The 19,675-nt window shown below is 41.9% G+C and overlaps 1 protein-coding gene across 1 annotated transcript in view; it reads right to left on the minus strand.

Annotated features, from left to right (window-relative positions):
* The window catches only part of PRLR (prolactin receptor), a 98,165-nt gene that overhangs the window by 23,026 nt on the left and 55,464 nt on the right, over positions 1-19,675 (minus strand). Inside the window, exons 3-4 of the mRNA XM_073621061.1 lie at positions 9,040-9,172; positions 6,328-6,497 (exon numbers count right to left, since the gene is read on the minus strand). Coding sequence (XP_073477162.1) covers positions 6,328-6,497; positions 9,040-9,172 — 303 coding nt within the window. The remainder of the gene's footprint in view (positions 1-6,327; positions 6,498-9,039; positions 9,173-19,675) is intronic.

Below are 19,675 nucleotides of genomic sequence, written 5' to 3' on the forward strand. Positions count from 1 at the left end.
TACTCTTGGGTACGTAGTTTAAGTACCGACTTAGTTTGCACTTTATTGCCTAGGGGTTATGTTTTGATCAAACTGATCCTGGTTACAAACTGGTAATATTTACATTCCTAAATGGAACTAATTATTTACTTATAGTTATAAGTTATTCGTTTTCTCATAGGTCGCGCGCTGTGGGGACACGCTTCCTCTGCTTGCCCTCCTCCACTACAGCGCAACCCTGACACCCCCTTTCCTTCTGGGGTTGGCGAGAACGATTGGCCTTATATTTGCCCTATCCAGTTCTCATTTAGGGATTGGGCTGGCCTCTAGTTCTCTCTCTCCCCAATGGGAACACTGCAGATTTCTGCGTGATAAATATGTGTTTCCCACAAGTTGTTTAACTTATATATGTGATTCTCACATGTGTTCTTCTTGTTTTTCTTTTCTCTCTCTTTCTTTCCAAAAAAACCCTCTCCTTTTTCCCTTTCTACCCCCCCCCTTTAGCTGGTATGCATGGAAATATAGGCTGAAGGTACGTACTATGCTTTAACAATGGCTACATTAAAGGTTATATCGTATAATGTTAGGGGTCTTAATGTTGCTGCTAAAAGACACCAATTAGTACGTGAACTTAAAAGAGCCACATGTTCTATTGCTTTTCTCCAAGAGACGCATTTAACTCACACAACGCCCGTTAAGCTAACCTCATCCCACTTTCCACAGTGGTATTATAGTTTATCAGACACTAATAAAGCTAAAGGAGTGGCCATTGGATTCTGCAGAAATGTATCCTTTAGGTTATCTGACATGTTGGCAGATGACCATGGTCGCTTCCTTTTCTTAAAAGGCTTCATAGGTAACACTCAATGTACTCTTGCAAACGTGTACTGTCCTAATCAAAATCAGTCAACCTTCCTCTCACAAACACTAACTAAACTTTCAAACTTCGCCAAAGGCCTTACTATCCTAGCGGGCGACATTAACATGCCACTGGATCCAACAATTGATACATCCCAAGGCCACTCTAATATTTCCTTCAAACAACTGAAACTTGTTAAAAAAAAGCTCATGGATCTTCAATTGATGGATGCCTGGCGCCTTCTCCACCCTAAGGAGAAGGATTATTCACATTTTTCCACAACACATCAATCCTATTCCAGAATAGATAATATATTCCTAGATCATTTTCATCTTCCCCTCCTGCAATCTGCTCACATTGGCACCGCATCTATATCAGACCACGCACCTGTATCACTGACGTTGACCGTGCCTTCCTTACCACGACGCATTAATAATTGGAAACTCAATGATTCCCTTCTCTCTGATGAAGCTGAAGTTTCCATGTTAGCCTCTCATCTCTCACAATATTTTAAGGAAAATAAACCCTCTGACACCTCTCCCTCTGTTGTATGGGAAGCCCACAAGGCTACTATTAGGGGTCGTCTTATTGAGCTCGGGGCTAGGAAAAAGAGGGAGCATGGTCAACAAATTGATCAGGTTCTACAGCAAATAGCGGCTCTAGACAAACAACACAAACTCTCCATGCATAATGAGCACCTTCAATCCCTCACACTCAAACGTGAAGAACTAAAATCCCTTCTCAATTTAGATACTAAAAGAAAATTCCAACGTCTATCACAGAAATTTTATGAATGGGGTAACAAACCAAGCAAGCTGCTAGCCAGGTCTTTAAAGACTAAACAATCACAGTCCTTTATTCCCAAAATCAAACTTCCAACAGGGGATTTAGCCCATGCAACCCCAGATATTGCTAAGGCCTTTAGAGAGTACTACGAAGGCCTATATAATGTTAAAAATGACCTGTCTTCTCTACCACAAAAAGAGAGAAGAAGCCGCCTGCTTTCCTACTTGAGAGCAGCTAACCTACCCAAACTGCCCATATCTGCCCTCAAAGAAATGGAAGAGGATTTCTCGGTAGAGGAGTTCCTGGTAGCATTGAAATCATCCCCATCCGGCAAAGCTCCTGGACCGGATGGGTTCACCATTTCATATTATAAAACATTCAGCGACATCCTGCTCCCTCGTCTCACCGCTTATGCAAACTCTATATCTCACTCTTCAGGTCTACGCCCAGAATCTCTATCAACTCACATCACTGTCATCCCTAAACCCGATAAGGACCCCACTCTATGTAACAGTTTTAGGCCAATATCACTAATTAACGTTGACATCAAACTTTTTGCTAAAGTAATCGCAAACCGGCTGCTCCCTCTTTTGCCCAGCTGGATATCAGCAGACCAATCAGGATTCATACCCAATAGAGAAGCAAAAGACAACTCACTTCGTGCAATATCCCTAATCCAATACGTTAGGAGATACGCCCAGCCCACCCTACTCCTATCCACTGATGCTGAAAAAGCTTTCGATAGGGTGGACTGGGAATATCTTAAGATGACCTTACGCCACTTTGGGCTGGGACCTAGGATGTTCCACCGAATTTCATCCCTTTATTCAAACCCCTCAGCACAAATTAGAATTAATGGGACGTTGAGTGACCCCTTTGTCTTACATAATGGAACCAGACAAGGTTGCCCTCTCTCCCCTCTCCTCTTTGCTATCACCTTAGAACCCTTCCTAGCTACAATTAGGCATAATATTAATATCAAAGGCATACAAATAGGCAAAAGATCCCATAAATACGCGGCATATGCGGATGACGTACTATTTTTTATCCAGCAACCACGCATCTCAATTCCCAACTTAATGTCTGAATTCTCTACCTTTCAATCCATCTCTAACTTCAAAATAAATTTATCCAAATCTGAAATTTTAAACATCAATATTTCCAAGTCCGAAGCTCTCTCCCTTAAGCCCCTATTTCCCTTTAAATGGGTATTAAAAAGCATGAAATACCTAGGTATATATCTGACTCCCAATCTCCATTCTTTATTTCGACATAATTATATCCCCTTGCTAAATAGGATCAGGGAGGATCTACGAAAATGGTCCAACTTATCACACACATGGTTGGGGAAAGTGAACATAATCAAAATGAACATACTACCCCGCATCCTTTTTCTCTTTCAAATGCTTCCAATGGGAGTACCAGTGGGGTTCTTCACTATATTACAAACTCTGATTTCCAGATATATCTGGAGGGGCGGTCACTCCAGGATATCGAGAGAGCTACTATTTCGCTCCAAATGCTCAGGCGGTCTGGCACTTCCTAATTTTAAGGCATACTATCAAGCAGTTATCTTGTCCAGGCTGGCTGATTGGAAATACGCTCTTAGATCGAAACTATGGGTACAAATTGAATACTTTTTAAGTGGTGTGGATCTCTCGGTAGCCCCCTGGATACCCCGTTCTTATAGGAACCTAGCTCGATCTACCTCGACTCTCACTATATCCTCCCTAGATATTTGGGACGCCCTACACAAAAAATTCTCATGGAAGTATGACTCTCCTCTACTACCTCTCCTCAATCATAAATATTTCTTACCAGGCTTATTAGATCCAGGCTTTAAATCATGGGGAACGGAAGAACCTCTTCTATTACACCATGTCCTCCGTGACAACATACTCAAACCATTACACGTGATACTTGCCCCTAAACCCACCACATATCTAGATAAATGGAGATATCACCAATTACAACATTTCTTAAGATCCCTACCCAACCCGCTTAGAGGTCTGAGTGAATTAAATACCATAGAAGAAATATTCTATCCAAAAGATCCCCCTTTACATGGAATTTCTCTATTTTACAAAGCTCTCATTACACTTCAAAACCCCAACTTCCCACCATTCTTGGCCAAATGGGAGCATGACCTAGATTCTTCCCTTACAGATAACCAAAAGGAAAAGATCCTCCAATTAGCCCACACCTCCTCATTGGCCTCAAAAATGTCAGAGGTCAATTATAAATTGCTTACGAGATGGCACTATACCCCAGTCAGATTACAACAAATGTTCCCCGCCAGCTCCCCATTATGCTGGAGGAACTGTGGGAACAAAGCCACTCACGCACACATCTGGTGGTCTTGCCCACTCATCCGACCTTATTGGGACACTATCCGCAATCTAATATTACAGATCTCAGATGTCAATATATCCAACGACCCGTGGACTATTCTTTTTCATTCCACCAAAACTCCCATAAGAATATATAAACGTTCAATTATTCCTCATTTACTTAACACGGCCAAAGCTTTAATCCCTAATTTATGGGGTCAACCAACAATCCCATCTACAAGAGATTGGTTACAAATGGTCGATAAGGTACATCTTATGGAGAGCATCACCCACGACATTAGAGGTACCTCTAAGAAACATTCTCTAACCTGGGATTCTTGGAAAAAATTTCAATCCACATCTGCTTATAAGGAACTTATAACGCAAACCTCTTAAACCTCTAGTCTAAGCTTAGCCAACTCCCTTTTGGTGTGTAGACATGCATACCAGCTACAACCCCCCCCATACCCCCCCTCCTACCCTCTGTTCTCTTACCTTTCTTATTCTCCTACTCTCTCCTCTTTCATAAAATTTCTCTTAATTTTATCTTTTTCTGTTATTATTTATCTCTTAGTTTTTAATATACCAAAGTAAGGTTTTTTCCTGTTTACACTTATCTTGGTTTATTTCAAGTGCTCACAAAGTATTAACCCTATGCTATACCAACACTTTGTTACGCTTCCGAACCAATTATTGGAGGATTAACCTATAAATACTCATTGAAATCTGTGAGTGCTGAAACTCTTGTTGCTGTGTTTTCAAGAATGCAATCATTCTGAGATATATGTATATCTTTGTTATATTTCACTTTAATAAAAATATATTAAATAAAAAAAAAAAAAAAAAAAAAACGCGAAAAGAGCAAAAACGCTTTTAAAGCGTTTTTAACGCCGTTTTTTCCAGGCGTCGAACCTAGCTTTACAGCTCGTTTTTTAAAACGTCCATGTGCATGAGGACTTAGAAGGAAGCAGATGCTACATATGTGATGTGCAAATATAACTGCCCCTGTGTATATATGATCTTGCAAGCAAAAACCTTTTGTAAAAACGTTAACACAGTTAGGTAGGTTGCAGAATCTTTACAAATCAATTTTCCTATTACTGGCTGCTGGATCCTGAGGACCGCAACATAAGTGGCAAAGGGCCGCAGGTTGGGCACTAGGGATTTATGGGATACAACCAGGTAAGCTCAAATCTGTTGTCATTTGTTGTAATCAATTTTGGAAGGAGACACACATGAGCGCCTATTTTCTCTTTTCCATTAGAGAAGAAGCATAACTACATTCTAAAAAACAGTTTGTTTTCTTTTTTAGGCTTTCGTTTATTTTTTTTTTAGTTACATATATAGTTACATAGTAGGTGAGGTTGAAAAAAGACACAAGTCCATCTTTCTGCTGGCGATTCCCTGCGATTCCCTGTGTTTGCAGGCGGTGGGAGGGGACAACCCCTCCTTTCCGATGCCCTCCGGTGCTTCTACCGGCTCACCAGTGCGATCGGCAAACCGGAGACTGAATCGGCCGGCGGTGGCCGTTTACCATAGAGCTGACCAAGAACCACATTGTCCCCGTCATCTCTATGACCTTCGGAGGCCGGGCACGACGTTATGGGTTGTAAACACTGCCGTTGCCTCGGCTGGGAAGCCAAGATAATATTTTTTTTACTTTAGATTTTCCAGTCTAGAGGAGAGATCTGGGGACTTATAGACCACAGATCTCGCTGTAAAGAGGACCTGTCATGCTCTATTCCTATTTAAGGGATGTTAACATTCCTTGTAATAGAAATAAAAGTGATAAAAAAAAAAAAAAAAAAAAGGGAAAATGTCAAAATCTAAAAATAAAAGTAAAATAAACAATAAAAAAATGAAAGTGCCCCCGTCTCCGCGTGATGGCTCGCAGAAGCGAATGCATACATCCGTCACACCCGCATATGTAAACGGCGTTCAAACCACCCATTTGAGGTATTGCCGCAAACATTACAGCGAGAGCAATAACTTTAGCCCAAGACCTCCTCTGTAACTCTAAACAGGTAACCTGTAAAAAAATTTAAAGCGTCGCCTATGGAGATTGGAAGTACCGAAGTTTGGCACCATTCCACGAGCGCACGCAATTTTAAAGCGTGGCATGCTAGGTATCTATTTACTCAGCATATCATCATCTTTCGCATTATGCAAAAAAATTGGACTAACTTTAGTGTTTTTTTTTAAAAAAACGTGTTTGAAAAATTGTGGGAGTGAAGTGTCAGAATTGGCTTGGATGGCAAGTGGTTAAAGCTACACTGGGTGATCTCAGTTATTTGAGACAAGTTCACATCTTCTGGAACAGGAAATTGCAAAGTACAAACAGCTGTTGTTTTTTCGTGTTTTGCATCCTCTTACCTACATCACCGATCTCAAACCGAAAAATATCAGACACGTTGGATCCCAATGCGTTTGTTGCTTTCACGTAGACAAAGTAGTACATCCAGAGAGAAGAATGGGTCTTATCAAAGAAGCAGGTGTATGGCCCTGACGAGTGATAGTCTGGGCACTCTTGCTCTGTTTTAGTTCTGAAACACAAATGAGAGATAATATAAAACCCACAGAAGTAAAAATTCAGGATCCTCTTGATTCTCTTAATATATTAGACTCCCCTTCATCATCATAAATTACAATTCTCAGTAAAAAAAAAAAAAAAGAATCCTGCAAGGAAACAAAATTTTAAAATGTACTTGTTCTACCCCGGCTTGACCCATGGTGCTGAGGAAAGATCCTGGGAAATGCGGAATATTCCAAATCTCGTGAAAAGTCCCACCTGATATTTCAGATACTCCTCATTCTCCAGGAAAAGTGTGACATCACCCCCTGGCAGCACAGAAGTCAGGAATACATTAAAAATATATACTAATTTCTTTTCCCTCCAAATTTTTTTAAGTAACATCAAGGGCGGCCCGTCCATTAAGGGCGCATGGCCGCCTTCCCTATTCATGCGTCTGGCCCCTTTCAGGACACCGAAGCATGGATTCCAATGCGGTGGGGCTGTTTTTTTTGAAGCACCAATTAGAGCCAGAGACTCTAATAGGCTTCAATAAAGGGGGGGTTCAGGTCGCAGAGAGTGGGCTCCAAGCCCACCCAGGTGTGTTACAACAGCTAATCCCCCCCCCCCAAAAAAAAAAACACCAGCTGCCACTGACTAACGTAGACTTAACTAGACTTTGCTACTTTACTGCATAGAGAAGTGGTCTCCAAACTGCAGCCCGATGGCCATTTGCAGCCCTTTGCTTGCATTTACCTGGCCCTTGGGGCACTTTCATCCACTGATACTAATGGAGGGGCATAATTCCCCCTGCTGACACCAATGAAAGGGCATTATTTCTCCCAATGACACCAACGACAGGGTCCAATGACACCAATGATGGAACTCAATTTCTCCCAATGACACCAACAATGGAGCCCAATGACACCAATGAGGAGCACAATTCCTGCCAGTGACACCACTGATGGGGCACTATTCCTCTCACTGACACCAATGATGAGGCACAGTTACTCTCACTGAAACAAACAAAGGGTGATATTTTTTCTCACTTAAGTCAGGACTTTTGCTACTCCCGATTGTTTAATTGGCCCTTTGTTTAAGTTTGGAGACTCCTGGTATAAAGTTTATTTAAAAAAAAACTTTACTTATTTTTAGATGGAGTGAGGAAGTGTGGAAAAGGCTAGAGAGATTCCTCCTCTCTGTTTGTTTTGGTGACCATTGTCAGAAGGTGATGGGAAATTTAAAATGTTACAGGTATAGAGGGAAAATCTCCCACTAAGTACACCTATTTCAATGAAAAGGGATTTCCCCTTTTAATTATGTTATGTCACTTTGGGCTTGATTTACTAAAGGCAAATAGACGGTGCATTTTGCAAGAGCAGTTGCTCCAGAGCTTAGTAAATGCGCAGAAGCTCTGCTGACTTCCATTACCCAATCACGTGCAAGCAAAAATGCTGTTTTTCTTTTTCTTTTCCTTGAATGTGATTGGGTATTCTTTGCAAAGTGAAGCTTTACCTCCTTTACTAAGCTCTGGAGCAACTGCACTTGCAGAGTGCACAGTCTATTTGCCTTTGGTAAATCAACCCCTTGGGCACAGGAAGTGAAGGAAAACCTATCCAATGAGACAGGCAATAAAAAATGCCGCACAAGGGATTTAACCATTTTCTTTATCAGGCTTTGGCAAAATACAGTGTTTATGGATAGCCTTACATGGATTGAAATTCGGACAGTTTAGCAGGGACCAGGTGATTTTCAATCCATGTATGGGCCGGCTGGTTGTACAGAAATCGATATACCGATCAGTCTTTCTGAACAATCAGTGCCGCCGGCTATAGTTGTTAGCACTGAGCAGTGTATTCTGACAGCGGGGAAGTCTCCTCACCGTCAGAACACAATTCCCCCATCTGTCTTGAGTGTGGCGATGGGGGATTCAGGTCATTTTTTTTTCGTTCAACCTACTGTTTGAACAAAAAAAATGACTAATGAATGGCCAGCCTAAAAATTATCTACTGCAACCAGAATTCTTCTTTCACTGATCTGCCTATGTCAAATGAAAGCTGACTACTTGTAGAACTAGAGGCAATTTTTTTTGCATGTTGGATAGAGTAAGGGAGGGTTATAGCCCCTGTCAGTTTTATGTTTGCCATCTGTGTCCCATTGGGGAGATTTCCCTTCACTTCCTGTGACATAGCTAAGACATGTGAGAGGGAATCCCTCCAAAGTAGAGGAATAACTGGCTGTCACCAGAACTAGTGTCCCCATTGGAAGATTTCTCCTCTATTCCTGATCTAGTGACAACCCAAAGTTTGGGAATTTCTGTCACTTTCAAGCTTGGTGATAATGGTCACCAATACAGAGAGGGTGAATCTCCCTAACAGGGGCACATACAGAAATAAAAACTGACAGGTGTTCCAATCCCTCTCCGCTCTATCCAAAGCTAAAAAGAAAGTTTTGCCTTTAGTTATACTTTAATAAATAGGTCTGCATGAATTATGGATGCTATTTAATGGCAAAGACAAGTTACATCAGAGCATCAGGGCAAAGAAGGAGATCTGTTGGAATCAGATGGGTCTTACCTTTCTGTCCAGTACAGGACTGTGTAGTTTGTCGACAGTCCTCCATCCGAACCCGGCTCCCACCAGCAGGTGACCGTTTCCTTGTCATACGACCGGCAGCCGATCACTTGTGGTTGTCCTGGGGGAGACTGTGCTGTGGACCAATGGGAAAAGTACTTGAATAATGAAAGCATGGAGAAGAAATGAAATCTGCTTTCTCAATACAATGAACTCCCAAAGGTCCAACCCAACGTTCTCACTGGTGGAGCAGAAAAAGTACTGCTAAAATTATGATCGGGAGAGTCAAACAGGCAGTCTGAATATTTGTGATATTTATTTAGTTGTTTGTCTAGCGCTGCACTATTACATTTCATGTTTCTATGCTGGGATTTGATATTTTGACCTTGAGTGTTCAGCTGCTCTATGCTTGTATAGGGTTTATTTGCGCGGATTGAATTTTATATATTTATGGTTCCAGCAAATGCCTGGGGGAGGATACTCAGCAGTAGAGTTGCACAATTCTGGATAAAATGAGAATCACAATTTTTTTGCTTAGAATAGAGATCACAATTCTTGGCATAACATCATCTTTCACATTATACAAAAAAATTGGGCTAACTTTACTGTTTAGCTTTTTTTTAATTCATTTAAGTGTATTCTTTCCCTAAAAATTGCTTTTGAAAGACCGCTGAGCAAATACAGTGTGACATAACATATTGCAATGGCCACGATTTTATTCTCTAGGGTCTTTGCTAAAAAGTATATATAATGTTTGGGGGTTCTAAGTAATTTTCTAGCACAAAATACTGATTTTAACTTGTAAGCAACAAGTGTCAGAAAAAGGCTTAAGCCGCGTACACACGATCGGACTTTCCAACAACAAAACTGTGGAATTTTGTCTGAAGTGTGTTGGCTCAAACTTGTCTTGCATACACATGATCACACAAATGTTGGCCAACAATTACGAACGTAGTGAGGTACCAGACGTACTACGTGGTTTTTCAGCTATTTAGCGCCACCCTTTGGGCTCCTTCTGCTAATTTCATGTTAGTAGAAGTTTGGTGAGTGTTGATTCATTTAGCGCTTTTCAGTTTGCGCTTTTCAGTTTGTTTCTGAACGGCTGTTTGTCAACCAGCCATGTTGTGGAATCGGAGGAGATAACGTGTTATTTATTATTGGTCTTGGAATTATTGCTTTGACATTATTTTTTTGGTTGAATAATGATTTGATGTGGTATATTTTCTATATTTTTGGATGCATAGAATGCACTTTTTGGTTAAGTTCTATTGGCAGATAGCATGTCTAATTGTATTTGTTTCCTTTTTTAATGCACAATAAACAAATTGTGGAGAATAATACTTGGTTATGTGTTTTACTTCAAATGACAGTTTGGGAGCAGGCAGTTACATTTTAAAAAAATACAATGTAAAATTGACAAGGGACACCAACATAGTTGTATCTTTGATCTTAAAAACTACAGGATAATGGTGTTGTAACTTGCACAAATAAAACAAAAACAAAAAAAACAAAACATAATAATATTATTCTTGATATCACTGGAAAAAAAAAGCCTTTGAAAATTTGTTTGCAATAACTCCATCAGTATCACCAGCAAAGCAGCAGCTTCATTATTATCCCATTAAAGTGCGCTGCATTTCGAGATTTCATAATTTGCCACGTCACAAATGTTAATTTCCATTACGAACGCTAGTTTACAGGACTGAACGCTTCTGCTTCCGAGCATGCATGTTTGTACTTTGGACTTTTGTCTGACGGACTTGTGTACACACGATCGGAAAATCCGACAACACACATTTGTTGGTGGAAAATTTGAAGACATGCTAGCCATCAGAGAAAGTCCGACAACAATTGTCCGATGGAGCGTACACACGGTCGGATTCTCCGCCAACAGCCTGACACCCAACATTTCCTGTCGGAAAATCCGATCGTGTGTACAGGGCTTAAGTCTTTAAGTTGTTAAATTGCGCTCATTTGCAGACCGAAGTTAATCCTTGTTGATCTAAAAGAACCAAATCTTTTCATCTCTCAGCGCTGAGCAATGTTGTGATAAACTTTGCAGGTTGCCTTTTTTTTCTTTTTTAGACAGTTGTGAGCAAAGAACGGCTCTGCACTTGTTACATGAATCATTGAAATGCCGGATTAAGATTGTGAGGGGGGGTTGAATCGAGATTGCAATTTTTTTTAACGATTAACCATGCAGCTCTACTCAGTAGGTGGCTGTGGAGTGCATAAAATCTGTCTGGGGCCTTAGGCAGCCTTGTCTCATCCAGGAGAAGTTCCCAGCCTGTAGGGCTGCTTCCCTCCTAGGCGGCCCAGCACCTTTATCAGGAGCTTATTGAGGTCCCAGCTGTGCTAGAGCTGCTGGCGCCTATTTGCTGAGAGACTTTAACGCTAAAGAAGGGGACTTTCACCTAGGATCTGGTCTTGGAGTCTACTAAGGAAATATCTGCCTGACTCTGGGGAAAGCATCCAAGTACCCGAGGATGTACACCCATCTGCATCCAGGCTCATACGGCTGTTTGCATGGGCATGTTTATGCAAGTACCAGTGAACATCTGTGTACAGTCATTGATTTCCACAGGCAGCTGTACTCGGCACCTGTGGCTGCCAAGTGGGGAAAAATGCCTGAATTTTACAACAGTGGCCTCAGGCACCTGTGTGTATGAGGCCTAATGCTTGAGCAACCCCATGAAAGCCTTTACATTTCTCTCCGTATTGGTTTCCTTAAATTGTAAGTAAAACCCAACAATGAACATTTCTTGTTTGGTCCCTCTTGGTCGTTTTTTCACTCACAAAGTTTTTATTAAAAAATTTCAAATTTCTATACAGTTGAAAATGTTTTGAAGGGAAAGTATCCCAAACGCTGCACGCCACTCAAGCCCTGTCTGTCCTGCTATCGATAAGAACCTCAGACCAACTCTAAGCCACGCCCCCCAACCCCCAGTCCACAGGGCTTAGTCATGGAGGACCTCCATGGGTGGGATGAAACGCATTGGGGGCATGGTTTAGATGGAGCTGTACTGAGGCTATCATCACTTGCAGGACGGCGGTCCTTGCATGGTGTATGTTATTTGGGATACTTCTTCTGCTCAGGGTGGTACAGTTAGGACGGACTCTTCACCCAGCCTGCACCCACAGTAGGATACACTGGATATAGCCACAGAAGCCTAAGCGGAGAGTCGAAGCCTCATATAGGTTCACAATGAAACTGTTTTCTTATATCTGTTTGATAAGTGCAAAATAACCAGTTGATCTTCCCAGAAATTGTGTCAGCTGATATCAGCCACTGATATCGGGGTACTTTGTCGCAGTAAGTGGGCTTAGCACTATATGACCATATAGTGTGACCAAACCCCCGTATTTTTTGAATATGTTCAGGTGTTTTTAACTAGCCTTGCAGGAAATGTCATTCTTGTATGTGTGCGCTGTAAAATATTTTGTACTGTTTATAGGTCTTACAGCAGCACCATCTTGAATTTAAATGCATTGTATGGTGTGCCCCCCAAATATGTACTTGTATGTTGTAATAGGCACTGACCAGGTTTTTGGGCTGGAGCACCCCTCCCCCTCCTCATTACCTCCTATTTAGTGGCCACCAGTGATTAGGATGTATCCCTTTCAGTTCTCCCACATAGAGGAGTTCAGCTCCCATGGTTGAGACAGAGGATCTTCCATTCTATTACTAGAGTAGGACCCACTAATTCGGGGTACTTTGTCGCAGTAAGTGGGCTTAGCACTATATGACCATATAGTGTGACCAAACCCCCGTATTTTTTGAATATGTTCAGGTGTTCAGGTGTTTTTAACTAGCCCTGCAGGAAATGTCATTCTTGTATGTGTGCGCTGTAAAATATTTTGTAGCTGATATCAGCCTTCGCCATCTGCCTGCGCTGAATGTTAATTCCTATTTTCCCAAACTTTTTTGAGGACTACATAATTCCCACCCCTCCATGTTATGGAGAAGAAGCGAGAGAAAGGTATCTGTAGTCCTGTCCCATTTCTGTTGTCTTGATATAATATGGAGAGCGTTGTCATCCTAGAACAGGAGGTGTCTTACTGGTAAGATCACCAGGTGAAAATAAAGGAAAACAAGCCTGGAAAAAAAACAAATGCATCTACCATATCTAAGGACTGGTAAGATGCAGTATATTATTTTGCATACATGTCCCTCCTGCACTGAACACTATGGGGGAGATTCACTAAAACCGGAGATTGCAAAATCTAGTGCAACTCTACATAGTAACCAATCGGCTTCTAACTTCACCTTTTTTCAATTAAGTTTTGACAATAAAACCTGGAAGCTGAATGGTTTCATTGCAGAGCTGCACCAGATTTTGCATTCTCCAGTTTCGGTAAATCCACCTCTATGCTTTTCTGCACCCAATGCTGGAATCCACCAATTTGTACACCAAATGCCATTCTGCTGAAGCTTTCGTTTGATCACAGTTTAATTCAGGGATTTTCTTGCAGCGCACAGCAACAGGTTCACTTTAATTCCCAGTCGCACAGCTGCACATACTCAGCAGCAAAGAATGACAGCAATGCAAAAGCTCCATGTTGTGCCTGTTGGATACTAGGCAGTTTCATCTCCTGTTGGCTGAATGGGGGAGCAAAGGGACGATGAGTATGTGCTGCTGGGGGTATGGGCATCTGAAATCTAGGACCCTGCCTGCTTTGGAATCCTGGCCCCATCACCCCATGATGAATAAAAAGTCTGTAAAACGTTTACAACTAATGCCTTACTTTTTGTTTCATTCCCAATTTTATTTCTTGTGATGTCATCGGAAAAATGTGGGGAGGATCTATGCAACTGACAGAAGAAATTGTTACTAGATTTTCCATGATTCAATGGGACAGGGAGAAAACAGTGGTGCCCGGTCACACAATCCAGAAGATGCACTAAAATAAGGGACATGTTGTGTCCCACCTATGATGTGGTTTTCTGTTGTATATTGTTTTGTTATATTATTAATGTTCTGATATATAATAACCTCTACCGCAGTGTTAATTTTCGGCAGCGGCATGTTTCCAGTGACGAAAACCAAAATGACCACACATTTTCGTCAATTGACTAATACTATGACGAAAATCAATTTCATTTATAACAACAAACAAAAATGGAACGAAAATGTGAGGGAGGGACATTTACCCACGTGAACTTCCGGTTTCATTGGAGCCTGCCTGTACAGCCCCTGAGTGCTTTCCCTCCCAGCAAGTGACCATTAGACATGTGCATTCGTTTTCGTCCGAATGCATTTTCGTCAGAATTTCAGGTATTTTCGTTATCGTTTTAACGAAAGTGCAGGATCCGAAAAACGAAAGATCCGACATAAACAAATGCTTCATTTTCGTTTTCGTGGCTACAACAGTTCGATATAGATAGGAGATTCGACATCGTGATGACAATAACAATCTGTGTCCATCAAACCTGTGGTCGAATGTGCCTAACCTTAACTCTATTAGTCCAAGATTATTCTACATAGAGAGAAAAGATTTGACATAGAGAGAAAAGATTCGACGTAGGGGAGAAAAGATTCGACGTAGTGGAGAAAAGATTTGACGTAGGGGAGAAAAGATGAATAAAAATAATGATGATGATGAGTGTTATTGGCTGATTGTAACCAAAGAAGAGGAGCAGTAAAATAGCTAGAACTAAGTACACACGTACTTTGGCTTATGGTGTCTGTTGAAAGTTCTAAGAAGATTCGACGGAGCAGGTAAACTATACAGCGTCGTACAGTGTAGCTGCTCCGTCGAATCTTCTTTGAACATTCGACAGACACCATAAGCCTTCAATGACAGATTCGACCTTAATTTGGATTTTCGGAACGAATGCAATTTTTAACGAAAAACGAAATAAATAAAAACGAATTTCGTGACTAACTAAATAAATGTATTTTTCGGACGAAAACGAAATTCCGAAACAAAATATTTCAGTGTGCACATGTCTAGACTGACCATAGCGTGCTTAGTGGTGTGGCGTGTTTAACACTGTGCAGCATTACAGGCCTCCTCAGATGACCGTCCAGGGCACTTTGTATTACAGGCCTCCTCCACAAATGACCGTCCAGAGTAGTGTGTGCATTAGAGGCCTCCCGAGAGTTCAGACTCATGACCGCCCAGAGCTTTGTACATTACAGGCCTCCTCAGATCGTTCAGAGCACTGTATATTACAAGCCTCAGAACCAGATGACCGTCCAGAGCACTGTGCATTAAAGGTCTCCCGAGTCCCGACAGTCCTGACCATCCTGAGGGCCAGAGCACTGTGCATTACAGGCCTCCTTAGATTGCTCAGAGCACTGTGTAGCATTACCGACCTCCTCAGACCGTCCAGAGCACTTTGGGCATTACAGGCCTTCTCAGACCGTCCAGAGCACTGTGTGCATTACAGGCCTCCCCTCAGACCACCATCCAGAGCACTGTGCATTACAGGCCTCACCCAGACTCCAGAGCACTGTGCATTACAAGCCTCATCCAGACCACCATCCAGAACACTGTGCATTACCGGCCTCTTCAGACCACTGTCCAGAGCACTGTGCATTACAGGCCTCCTCAGACTTCCAGAGCACTGTGTAGCATTATCGGCCTCCTCAGACCTTCCAGAGCACTGTGTGCATTACAGGCCTCAGACTCAGATGACCGTCCAGAGCACTGTGCATTACAGGCCTCCCGAGTCCCAACAGTCCTAACCATCCTGAGGACCAGAGCACTGTGCATTACAGGCTTCCTTAGACTGCCCAGAGCACTGTGTACATTACCGGCCTCCTCGGACCGTCCAGAGCACTGTGTGCATCACAGGCCTCCCCTCAGACCACCATCCAGAGCACTGTGCATTACAGGCCTCCTCAGGCCACCGTCCAGAGTGTCTGTATAGTTTGCTCAAACCTTAATACTGTAAATAATAACATCATATTAGATTTTTTTAACCTTAGGAGTATATAATGAGTTTGGAAATTCTAGAGAAATGCTTAAAAAAATAATGCATTACAATTTAACTAAACCCATTAGATTTTAGATGACTAAACTGTACTGCAGATTTTAATCCATTAAATATGACTAAAAGTAAAATGGCATTTTTTGTCAAAAGACTAAGACTAAAACTAAGTCGAAATTTGACACTGAAATTAACACTGCTCTACCATTAGTTTAGCGCCACTACATCTTGCGTATTGTATGTATTTCCTCAATCAGCATTAGTCATTGCAGGGATGAGACACTTTTCTTCTTACACTTTAAAAGGCTGAAAAGACATCTGTATCTGTAATGTAAAACTGTGTTGAATTCAATTTCTGTGTCTTATTTGAGAGTTAAAGTGGAGTTCCAACCTGTATTAAAAAAAATAAATAAAAGTCAGCAGCTACAAATACTGTAGCTGCTGACTTTTAATATAAGGACACTTAACTGTCCTGTGCGATATCGGCACCCCTAGCTGATTCGTCAATCGGCTTCGGGTGCAGGCGCTGGCATCCTTACTAAGGGAAACAGGAAGTGAAGCCTTGTGGCTTCACAGCTCATTTCCTACTGCGCATGCCCGAGTTGCGTTCCGCTTTCTAAATGGACCCACTGTCTTCTGGGACCTGTGTGTCTCCCAGAAGGCAGCAGGGAGGAAGGAGGAGAGAATGAAAATGTTGTAGATCGCTGCATTGATGTGCGGCGAACTTACGCGGAAGTGGGAGTGGGTACCTGGTTTTGACAGGTACCCGCTCCCCCCTCCCCTCCAAAAAGTGCCAAATGTGGCAGTGGAGGGGGGGAGGGTACAAACAAGCAGAGCTTCCACTTTTGGGTGGAGCTCCACTTTAAGATGTCAGTGGATGCTGCTGAATCGTCAAGTTGGCGTACTCTCCAGAAAAATTGAGATCTATGGAGGTATGTCAATGCATGAAGTGGCAGTTGAGACAAGAACAGGGCATGTTTGGGGGACAAGAAATAACATGAGGACAGACTTTTTGCACAAGGTAAGTATGTAACTTTAATAGGCTTCCATTCCACCTAGCTGGAGTTCAGCCTTAACGCCAACCTTTTTTCTTTACTCTGCATGAGCAAATCATAGGTTTGCATTATTTGTGACTCAATGTACAGCAGTGCATTTCCCAGACACATTGCAAATACAGCAAGTGTGCTGGATTAGTGCTGTGTCACACAATGGCATTTGTTTAATAGTGATAATTGTTCTCCATCAAACAAATGCTATTGAGCCAGGACGTTTCAAACCTGTTATATAGAAATCATTGTTCTGAGTCAGTCACCCAGAGAGTTTTTAGATCTGCTAATAGCACAGAGACGGCCAAGCCTTTAACCCGTACAGTTTAGCTCCATGTCATGTATAACCCCCCCCCCCCACGTTTAATCCAATATCCTTACATAATCTTGGCTGGGAACATTCTTATGTAACATGTCATCGATTTCAAGCCACGCAGGAAACTATTGATCCGAAAAGATCTATGTAAAGAACCATTTACTTATCATGACAACCCGCATAATACTCTGCACAGCCAAGAGGACACACATTAAATGATGCTCTATGTTCACATCTATGCAATGACTAGAAGCCAAGACAATGGGTGTTATTTACGAAAGGCAAATCCACTTCACACTACAAGTGCAAACTACAAGTGCAACGTGCACTTGAAATTGCACTGAAAGCGCACTTGGAAGTGCAGTGGCTGTAAATCTGAGGGGAAGATCTGAAATGAAGGGAAGCTCTGCTGATTTTATCATCCAATCATGTACAAGCTAAAATGCTGTTTTTTATTTTCCTTGCATGTCCCTCTCAGATTTACAGCGACTGCACTTCCAAGTGCACTTTCAGCGCAATTTCAAGTGCATTTTGCACTTGTAGTGCAAAGTGGATTTGCCTTTTGTAAATAACCCCCCATTGCTTTTCTCTGATTTAGAACTCCAGCCAAGCAGCTAGGAGCATTGCTGAAATGCATACAGAATATGTGGGCTGCTATACCTGCCACGGGATATATATGATTCTGTTCAGCCACCCTTGTGATTCGCAGGCCTCTGCCACACCTAAGGAGGTCATGATCTCTGTTACACCTAAATAATAAAGCCTGGTCACCCTCTCAATGAAAATAGCAGCACAATGGTCATGTCACACAGTGGCTTAGTGGTTAGCACTGTGGTTAGCTTTGTCGTACTAGGGTCCTCGGTTTTAATCCCAACCAGGACTCTACCTGCATGGAGTTTGCATGCTCTCCCTGTTCTTGCGTGTGTTTCCTCCCACAGTAAGAAGACATCTTGGTAGGTTAGCAGTTAAGTGCTAGGAGAAGCGTGAAATGCGTCAACCTGCTACTAAGTGATAGGAGAGGCACGAATCGTGTCAACCTTCTGTCCTCCACTGTGGTCTTTTTTTTTATGTTGTTTGTTGATAAAATAAAATTGAATGTAGTTTCAGAGTGCCGGACTTTTCTTCCTCCATTACATATACAGGCTTATGTACTGGGCTGGTACCTGAGGGCAGTGTGTGTGTGAGATGAGATAAGAGTGGACCCTGGTGCAGCATTAATTGGCTCCTGTCCATATATGCATATGAGCACAGGTGTGCCGGATGTGCCTGGGCACACCCTAATCACGCAAGTGCATTAGCATTATTGCTCTGTGTGCCAGCAGGAAGATAGGTAGGATCTCCCTCTTACCGGCTATGGCAGACTGTGCCGGCAGGGAGATCAAAGTGCCAGGGCCATATAAATGTAGACACACACATATGGTTTTTGAGCTTGAGGGTGCACACCCTAATGCAACAGTCTGCGCACACCTATGCATATGAGGTAGGGACTCATGTGCACATACAATATGTAAAACACTGCAAAAATTGTTGGTGCTATATAAATGTCTATAATAAAATAAAAATATTTCCCTGTGCACTCATGTTAGAGTGACAGCGTCATGGAATGTCATAGATTGGCTCTTCTCTCAATTCCACCCCAGGCATGCAGGAGATTACAAGAAGACAGGCTTTTAGGTACTCATAAGGGTTGATTTACTAACGACAAATAGACTGTGCACTTTGCAAGTACAGTTGCAGTCTGCAAGTGCATTTGCTCCAGAGCTTAGTAAATGAGGCGGAGCTCTGCTGACTTCCATCATCCAATTATGTGAAAGCAAAAATGCTTTTTTTAAATTTTCCTTACATGTGATTGGGTAGACTTTGCAAAGTTGAAGCTTCACCTCATGTACTAAACCCTGGAGAAAATTCCCTTACAGAGAGCACTGTCTATTTGCATTTAGTAAATCCACCCCTTGCACTATTCTAAAATTAATGTACTGGAGTTATTACAAGCTATGCAATCACCCCCACCCCCTCCCCTTTAGCTTAAAGCTGGCCATAAACCGTTAGAATTTTTAAAATGTATCATTTTAAGAACATTTGTTCGATCCTATCATTTTTTGTGGCCGTTGCATGAAGTAAATTCAAAGAAGCGGGATAGAATTTTTTTCTGAAAAAATGAATGCATTTCTAAACAGTGAATGTGGCTCACGTTCAGGAAAGTCCACTTGTTCCAAAGTCAAAAGTTAAAAAGCAAATGAAGTTTTGGAACGACATCTGTCAAGTCATCGAATGTGCTGAGAAATTTTTTACAAATGTACAAAATCTACCAGTCTATGGCCAGCTTAAAACTGCCAAAGA

The sequence above is a fragment of the Aquarana catesbeiana genome, linkage group LG01, assembly GCF_042186555.1.
Source record: "Aquarana catesbeiana isolate 2022-GZ linkage group LG01, ASM4218655v1, whole genome shotgun sequence".
Taxonomy (NCBI): Eukaryota; Metazoa; Chordata; class Amphibia; order Anura; family Ranidae; genus Aquarana; species Aquarana catesbeiana.